The sequence below is a fragment of the Sinocyclocheilus anshuiensis genome, unplaced genomic scaffold (assembly GCF_001515605.1).
Source record: "Sinocyclocheilus anshuiensis isolate Anshui unplaced genomic scaffold, SAMN03320099.WGS_v1.1 scaffold1968, whole genome shotgun sequence".
Lineage (NCBI taxonomy): Eukaryota > Metazoa > Chordata > Actinopteri > Cypriniformes > Cyprinidae > Sinocyclocheilus > Sinocyclocheilus anshuiensis.
Window position 1 is genome coordinate 75,480 of NW_015555840.1, and position 9,654 is coordinate 85,133.

The window sequence follows — 9,654 nt, forward strand, 5'->3', positions numbered from 1 at the left end:
ATCCAATGTGGATTGGGTCAGCTAGCATCCTTGCGTGCCAGTGGAGGTAAGCTACCGCAGGACACCATCACAGAAGCACCCCACCCAACCTTAGGGTAAAAATAGACGCTTAGTGTCACTGAGCCAAATGTCTGTTACTGGTTCCTTTCAGGACGCTTCTGTGAAGGGAGCAGAGGGAAGAGAGGCAGAAAAGAGACAGGCACTTAAGTACTAATGCATGGCTAGAACATGTCACGCATGGGGCAAAGGGGGTAAAGAAAGAAACAAGGAACAGGGAAGGATGATGAACCAGTCAGTCAACACATCTGTGATGCTAGATTAGCTAAACACCATGAAGAACACCATGTGAGATTCATAGTTACTTCATCTTCATCATTATCACCAGAAGAATTACCATCAGTGTTGTTGATGTCTTGCCGCAATGCTTTTAAAGACCCTCTTTTCCTGTCATAAAATGTACATAAAATTAAAGAATAGCAACCTTTATCTTTCAAGCACATCAGTCAATTCTTGAACAATTTAAAGTCTATATTCAGAAAGCGACAATCAACAAGAGGCACTTTTTGAGTACACATACAATTGTGACTGAATCGCTGAATCCTTTTTGTGAATATTGGACACGAACTGTTCAAGTTTCTGTTGAAGGTCAAAGGTCATTGTCATTGGCTCAACTGTCTTCATTCTCCTCTCTGATAGGTTATTGTGCTTGTCTGTTGAGAGTCTGGAGAGCACAGGCAGTTGTTGCTCTTCTCGTTTGGCGCATGTTCCCGTTGGTTGCAGCAACCAATCACTGCAGCAGTCTGTCAAAAGTGCTTGCGAAGTTTGTTGGGCTTTGTTCTCACACCTTACTCCGTGTTTCTGCTCTGCATTCAGGTGCACGGGAGAGCGAGAGTTCCATGTTGCTGCGGCATCAACATTCTGAAAAACACGGAAATTAGATATAAGTTGTTGCATATTCTAATACAAACGAGTGGCAGTGTTATTTTTGTATCATTGATATTACTATTAATTATTGATAACATTTTGAATTAGATTTTATTTTTATATTTTCTGTTTTTTTTTTGTTTTTTTTCATATTTTAATTTTAGTTAAAGTTTTAATAATTTTGTGGTGTTTTTCCATTAGTTTGCATGTACTTTTTAGGTTTTAGCTTATATTTGATTAATTTTATAATACACCTGATCAGGGGAGATTCAGTTTTAAGAATAATCCTAAAGAAATTCTAGTATAAATATAAAATGCATTGAGGCTGTTACATGTCTGCAATAAATACATCTGCAGTCTAAGAATAGGGTAAACTGAAACTCTGGCTGAGAGGTCTTGTTACCTCACACTGTTCAGTGATCTGTGCAATTGCAAGAAAATCAATAGATATGTTCTATTGCAGCTGTTCTTCTCAGAATAACTATTTGTAAATGCATCGTGACATCGAGTTGTATGTGGTTAAATGGCCTTAATGTCATGATGATGTATAAGACCATATTGCTCTGAAAATGTAAACGTGTTTATGAGAGGTGAACGAGGTCGCACTTAAGTCACATGTTGGTTTAACGGATGCACGCATATGACAAAATATGCATGTTCAGTCAACTTAATCAATCCAATGTGTGCCACAGCTTGGTCCACAAATGTGGCCCCCCGGCATTAAAAAACAGTCAATGCAGAATAACAAATTGATGGCCTTTATTCATAAAAGCAAAGATAAGCTAGTCTCAACCTCTTCCTCTGCCTAGCATCCTTTCATTTCCATCCATTATTGTGCTATTTGTAAAGAGTCAGAGTCATGTAGATAAACACAAACAGCAGAGACAGGGAACACTGAACATTTGAAAAGTCTAAATGTACAGCTTTAACGGGTCTGACGCATCTTTTGGTTTTGATTCTAAAAGGGAACACACAAAATAAACCAAGAGGTATACCTTTAATGCACTACTCCTATATATTGCTTTAGATAAAAGTACCAGCAGCCTATGAATAAATATACACTGGAATACTAATATACTATACTATAATATTTGTTGGTTGATTGATTGATGGTAAATGAGACATACACTAAATTATTAGATTAAATTAACATTTTGTTTACACAGTACTTACTCCAAATTCACTAAAAATAATAAAAACAGAAGACATGTAGCACCTACTGAGGATTACAGATTTTAAGATCTGTTAATTGGCCACTAAACAGTTATTGTCAATGCTGATAATCTCAAAATTGGCAAATAAATTAATCGGCCAGGCTAATATAATGGTCTATCACTAGTTGAGACATTATAAAACATTTTATATTTAACAACCACAAATTTACCACAGCCATTGTATATAAAACTATTATCTTCTAATATTGAATGTAGACTAATGGACGAGGTGTTGTATGTGTATGTACCATCTTCAAAACGTAACTTTTGCAATAAATAAATAAATAAATGAATAAAATAACATGCCTATAAAAGCTCTGCATGAACCAACAAGTGAAATATCACCCAAATCCAATATCAACAGTATGTTATTTAAAAAAAAGAAGAAAAAAAAGAGAAAAGCTATTTCTATATTTAGTTGTAACTGATGTAGTAAAAAAAATGACATGTTTTGACAAAGGAAAGTAAACAAAATTATTATTGATGACCTGAAAATTGGCCAATGTTCCTTTTCCTTGTTGCTCTCAATTTTCTAGTCTTGGCTCTAATTGTAAAAAGGTTGCCCCCCTCCACCTCTGCCCTCACTGCGCACAGCTATATTTACTCCCTTCAGAACAAGTCGTTCCAACCAGAACACAAAGAGACTCAATCAGAAAGAGAGAGAGGAACAGGCAGAAATCAGATGGGCATCAGTACACCAACATTTGGCAATGCAGCACCTAAGACACAAATTATGCTGGTGACAGGTCGTGCTAGCCTTTTCAACAGCAAAAGAAAACATTGAGATTTCGTTATACTACTTATTGTGTGTCCAATAAAGATTATTATTTGTGTTGCGATAACCTTTATGCAGAAGATAATAAAAAATAAACACATAAATAATCACTATGATACAATTACAATATGCATTATCATTATTTATTTGCACCTTTTTTTCATTGCTATACATTTCTCAGTTTATAATCAATGGTGGCACTTCAATAACCGATGAAGTAGAAAAGTGTGCACACTGTTAAAAATTCCTCTCATCACAACACTAACTACTTTATGCTAACAGCACTAGTTTGGACATGACAGCTGCAGTGCTGCAGGTAGAAAGCCATTTCCTGCACTAAGAGCCGTGATGAGATGAGACCACAGATCCATCCATCCATCTCTCTCATTTCATCACATAACCTGCCATCCGTACACTGATCAATTTAACAATGCCTCTGGGACCATCTCTCTCCCTCTCTTCCCCCTCTCTCAGTCTCTGCTCTGTGACATGTTTTATGTTTTATCTGTCTGTCTGGGTTGGCATACATTAGTTCAGTGTGAGTGTGAGTGTGAGTGCAGTTGGGAGAGTGTCTGCGGACCGTGTGTGTGTGTGTGTGTGTGTGTGTGTGTGTGTGTGTGTGTGTGTGTGTGTGGTGTGTGTGTGTTTGTGAATGTTTCAGGCATTACTAGATGGCATTTTGGTGCCTGTATATTTTACAGTTTCATTAACTGATTTAACCAAGCAAGCTGAACTACTAAAACTGCTTTGTAGCTTAAAATATACCAATAACCTGATACATATTTATTTATATTAAATAAATTAACAAGTTAAATAAAGTTAAACATAAATAAGGTTTAAAAGTTTGGTGTCTGTATTAATACATTTAAATGTATTAAATACAATTGTAATGTTACAAAAGATTTCTATTTCCACTTTCAAAGAGTATCATTAAAAAATGAATCACAATTTTCACGAAAATATTAAGCAGCATAATTGTTTTCAACATTGATTATTATAAGAAATGTTTCTTGAGCAGCAAATCAGCATATTAGAATGCTTTATGAAATATCAAGTTTCATGAAGACTGGAGTAATGGCTGCTGGAAATTCAACTTTGCCATCACAGGAATAAATTACATTTTAAAATATATTCAAATAGAAAACAGTTATTTCGGTTTGTAATAATATTTCACAAAATTACTGTTTTTACTGTATTTTTGATCAAATAAATTAAGTTTGGTGAGCATCAGAGACCACTTTCAAAAACATAAAAAAATCTTAACAACCCCAAACTTTGAATGGTAATTTAAATGTAACTAAATATAATTACATCATCATAGAGGAAGTTTGGTGGTTTATAAATATATGTTTTTATACCACAAAAAAAAACATTATAAATAAATGTATAAAAATGCAGTATAAATACAAAAACGAAAACAGTTAAACAGTTTGGTGGCATGTGTTTACGCTTTTTAAGTGACAAAGAAAGAAAAGCTGATGAGAGGCCTTAAATAGCATTCTGGCATATAGTATGTAATGCCTCCTATGTATGAAAGCATGTATGGACAGCTGTGTGTGCCTCTGAGTGCCTGTATGTGAGAGAGATGTGACATGCTGATTTTTCCTCTGCTCAGGTATGTGAGTGATGTTGCCTTTTCATCCCCTGAGGTTGTCAATCACTGACCAGCTTCACATCAGATTTTAGAGTCACACTATGTTTCCATCACCCTGTTTTTTTTTGCTCATTTTGACATATGAGAAAAGAGTGATGGAAATGCCGAATTTCTAAGAAAAATTCCTTAATTCACAAAAAAGTTTTTATGCTTGCTTGAGGTGGTTTTTGACTTGTGTGAAAAAGGGTTAATGTGAATAATGGGAGATGGAAACGACCAATGACTGCATTTATTTAGTTTCATCAGCTCGTTCTGAGGTGCAAGTAATTTATTATATATGAAAATTATTATATTCACTACGTTTCTTAGTGATATTTAGTGTCAGTTTATCAGGGCATGACGATTTTGTTCTCTTTGACTTGTTGGATGGAAATGGTGCTTATTCGCAAATGTTTTATGCGATATTCCAATTTTGCGCAAAAGTTAAATTCGCAACTTTGGATGGAAACCCAGCTAATGATATGTTTATCCAGGATGTGTGTGTGTGTGTGTGTGTCATTCAATGGGGTCTTACAACGCTGACATGAAACAACGGCTGTGAAAGTTCAACACACATACACACACTAACTTTATGGAGAATGTCTTCTGGGAAAGCATGTGGTTGAAGTCCATCACATATCTAACACTGAAGGAAAGAGCACAGATCAAGAGAATGAGTAAATGAATGACTTTAGGAAAGCAAGAAGAAGGAAAGTACTGCAAGTAATCAGGGTTTATTAATTAAAGCGTGTGTGTAGTTGTTAACAGGTATCAGCATGTGTGTGTGTTGGAAATATAAAGTACATGAAAATCTGTGTGCTTGTGACGACCCCTTTGAGTTTTCATTTATTTCATATTTTTGAATAAATACTCAAATTCTTCATAAGACTGTGGAGCTCTGAGCACTGCTGAACTCATGTCTAAGTCCACACCACAAAATGCTGCAGATTTCCCTCTAAAATCAACACAGAAAACATGAAAAACGTCTGCATTTTCCATCAGGGCCTGGCGAAAACCCAACAACGAGCACTAAACTAACAAACACACTTTGCTGACTCATCTGTACCCTCTCTCTCTCGCTCCTCAGGATCAACCACTTTTTGCCAAACGTCTTTGCAGAAACATGCAACATAAATCATAGTTTGAATGTCTCTTTCTCCATGCATAATACTATATAATATAACACAGCAATAATATCACTGTATAATTACCTTAAATATCTCAATGCAGCCCACTAAAATTAAAAGTGAAGTGAGTGATCCGAGATCTCAGTTCTGCTCACTGCTGTGCCATTGGGCTTGACCTTTAACCCCAGGCTGTTTCAGTGAGACAGTCCCTGCGATTAGTGCACATTTAGCACATGCAGCACAGAAACACAGACATATTTTTAATAAAACAGATTTTCAATAATCACAAAAATGCTAAGTTATTTTTGCATTACCACAGAAAGAAGGCTTTTTGCACAGTATGTACACTACTGTTCAAATTTTGGGGTCTGTAAGAAAGAAATTAATACTTTTTATTCAGCAAGGATGCATTAAACTAAACAAAAGCAACAATAAAAACATGCAGTTCTTTTGAACTTTTCACTCATCAAATATCATAATTTCTAAAGGATTGTGTGACACATAAGACTGGAGTAAAAATTCAGCTTTGCCATCACAGGATTAAATGATCATTTAAAATGTAATTAAACAGAAAAGTTATTTTAAATTGTAATAATATTTCACAATACTACAGTACTTTACTGTATTTTTATTCAAATAAATGCAGCTTTGGAGATTTTTTATTAGAATAAATGCAGCCTTGGAGAGCATAAGAGATTTCAAGCTCATGAAAAACATGAAAAAACAATCTTACCGACCCCAACCTTTTGAAGGGTATACACAGGCTAAGTTAAAAATACTTTGTGGACAAAATTGTTACCAGGAGTCAGCTAATTCCAATCTGATTCCGATATAAGTGATTAACAAAAAAAAACAACAATTTGGGTGAATTTCCGCTCCCAAATTCCTGCCATTTCAATAGGAATCCATGTGATCAGGAATTTTGTGGGAGGACGAAAGATTTCTCCACACAGATTTTGCATCGGGTTCAAGTTGGTCAAGTGGATTAACCAAGCAAACCAACAGAAAGCTGCTTGGTTTAAAATGGTAGCTGTGTGTCCTACATCGCTACACTATTGACAATGGACCTTTTTGCCCGCAGTTTGCTAAAGTGACCGCAACTTTATATAACTTTATATTATATAAAACACTAGATGTCGATGGTACTTTATGCCCTTCTTTAGACAGGTAAGAAAATATGTGTGTGAATATGTGCTCACAGTTAGGAAGTGTTTTGCTCTAGGTATTAAGAAGACTCAAGAGGAAGCGGTATATATTTATTGAGCAATGCTGACTCAGCCCTTTCAGAGCTTCAGCTTTGGACTGAATTTGTCCATGTCCACACACACAGACACTCACACGCCAGTTTAGCTTTATATCTGTTTCAATTACTAAAAGCTAAGCCAAACAGCTTTTGAATTTTTAGAATAACAACATGATTTGGTTTATATATTAATCATTTCTCCAAATGAGGACCCCGAAGGAAGGTTTTGTCAGATTTAGCTCAATCTGTCCCCAAAGTATAGCTAAATAAAAACACACATGCACATACCCTTGAAAACCGTGTCAAAATACAGATCCAAAACGTTGCCTGATCAAATGACTAATTATTTATAGGCACTTACTTCTCTAGTTTTTTTCCTTCCCATCATCCTCCTCTCTCTCACTTTCACTGTCATTCCCCCTTTCCCCTGCAAGTTTAAGGTTTCACTCTGTATGTAACTCTACTCAGCAGAGCTTCAGTGAGAACTTAGCTAAGTGCCAATCTGGTCAACACGCATACACACAGGACAACCGGCTGCGGAAAATATTTATTAATGAACAGAAAAAAAAAGAGTTATCCCTGCTTCATCTCTAAATGAGGGATGAACAACCAAGACAATCCGTCTTCTTTCCGCCACTTCACTGACCCGCCATCCAGGGTGTTTCCCTGCCTACGGTTAGAGACGATGAAATAGGCTCCAGCATCCATGCAAGCCTATGCAGGACAAGCGCCTTGGAAAACAGATGGAAGAATGGCTGGATGTTGTTGTTGTTGTTTTTTTTTTTGCTGTACAAGAAAAAACTAATACTGAATTTGTTTGAAAAAGTATTTGGACACTGAAGCCATACTTATACTAATTTCATAAATTAATAAAAAAAATGTTGTAAATAAATGGCATTTGGCCTGCTTTTTTTTATCTAATGCAATGACATACACTAGTATTCAAAGGTTTGGGGTCTCTTAAGCTGCATTAATTTGATGAAAAATACAGCAATATTATGAATTATTATTACAATTTCAAATTATTGTTTTTTATTTTAATATATATTAAAATGTAATTTATTCCTGTGATGCAAAGCTGAATTTTCAGCAGCCATCACACACACACACACACACAAAGTGCCGCCTCCTGGGTCACAGGGTTTAATCTCCACTTTTTCTCATCTCGCTAGCGATGATGAGATGCTGCAGTGCCATTTATCCCTCTGGAGGTTTAAAACACTGCGTGCACTTCAGTGTTGGCGTGTCTGAGTGTTTGTTTGTGTGCGTTTGTGCGTATTAGAAAATGTAGCCTTCCTGTTCCCTTTTAAATAAATAAAAAAACTAAACATGCACACAAAAACACTAATGAGACATTTTTAGAAAGAACGCGTACAGTAATTACGGAGGGGGAGGTGTAAAGATGGAGAGCATGCAGAAAGGAATCAGGGGCGAGCAATGCTGACGCACATGATGAAGTAAGCAGCTAGCTGATGTTTTTGCACATCTGTACGTCACTCCTCAAGCCTTTCGGTCACTGCATATTCAAACCAGAGAGAGGAAGAGAGCAAACTGAGAAAAAGAGACAGAAACAGAGATAAAACGCTGAATGGGGAGAATGAAGACGAGTTGCAGAGAAATGAAGCGAAGGGTTGAAAGAGAATGTAGAACAACACACAGAAAAAGATGTGAAGAATAATTATAGGGATAGTTCAGGCAAAAAAGAAAATTCTGTTGTTATTTGCTTAGCCTCATGTCATGTTTGCTGTTATTGTTTCTGTGGAACACAAAAGTACGCTCTTGAACCGATACTGTTTTGCCATCATTTTTGAATTTGGACATAAGCTAAACAAGAGCTTTGGTTATAGCTAATAAATCCAATTTATTCAAGCTGAATTTTCAACATCCATTACTCTAGTCTTTAGTGTCACATGATCCTTCAGAAATCATTCTAATATGCTGATTTGCTGCTTGAGAAACATTTAACAATGTTGAAAACATTTGTGCTGCTTAATATTTTTGTGGAAACCGGGCATTAGGTTTCAGAATTCATTGTTTGATGATCTTTCAGTCTTTTAGTCTTTGACAGGTTGACACTCTGAACAGTGCAAACTGTGCAAAGAAGCAGAGTTCTGAGAAAACAGCAGCTTCAGTGTGTGAGACTGTAATATTCGGGCTGGAGTGCTGGGGAGAGACAGGTTGATTTAGTTAATTGAATGTATGGGAGTGTTACATAATTTAGCCTGAGGCCCAGTCTGTTCTTTTAGCTCCCAACAAGCTTAAACCAGTCTTTGAAGGCTACACTCACAGAAACTGTCTAACAAATCCACAATGTACAACTGTGCATATTGATCTACTGTAGCTGCATGAATGAGCATGCACACATACTATACGGTTAGATTATTGTGGCTTTGATTGGTATAATTAAGATTACGATAACATTCAATAATTCATTACATTTCTAAAAATGTCATTCTAAAATCTACAATATCTAACAATATATAAAAACAAACAATATATTTAACAATATACTTTATAACATTTTTTTATTTGTCATATTATCTACTGTATATTAAAATATTTTAATATTTAAATAATAATAATAATAATTATGATTAATAATAATAATAAAGTAATAAATTATTAAATTAATTACAAATGATCAGTTTGGATGCTCTTCTGTGATACTAAAAGTACTTTAGTACTTTTCTTGCTCTCTCTCTCTCTCTCTCTCTCTCACACACACACACACACACACA

At 35.6% G+C, this 9,654-nt stretch overlaps 1 protein-coding gene across 3 annotated transcripts in view; it reads right to left on the reverse strand.

The window, feature by feature from the left end:
* Positions 1-368: 368 nt before the first annotated feature.
* The window catches only part of LOC107675489 (insulin receptor substrate 1-B), a 42,520-nt gene continuing 33,234 nt past the window's right edge, over positions 369-9,654 (reverse strand). For 2 of the 3 annotated variants that reach the window (XM_016469849.1, XM_016469852.1), the window contains exons 4-5: positions 5,136-5,192; positions 369-918 (exon numbers count right to left, since the gene is read on the reverse strand). In XM_016469849.1, the coding sequence (XP_016325335.1) occupies positions 5,179-5,192 (14 nt within the window). In that variant the 3' untranslated portion in view covers positions 369-918; positions 5,136-5,178. The remainder of the gene's footprint in view (positions 919-5,135; positions 5,193-9,654) is intronic. The other variant, XM_016469851.1, reaches the window with a different exon arrangement.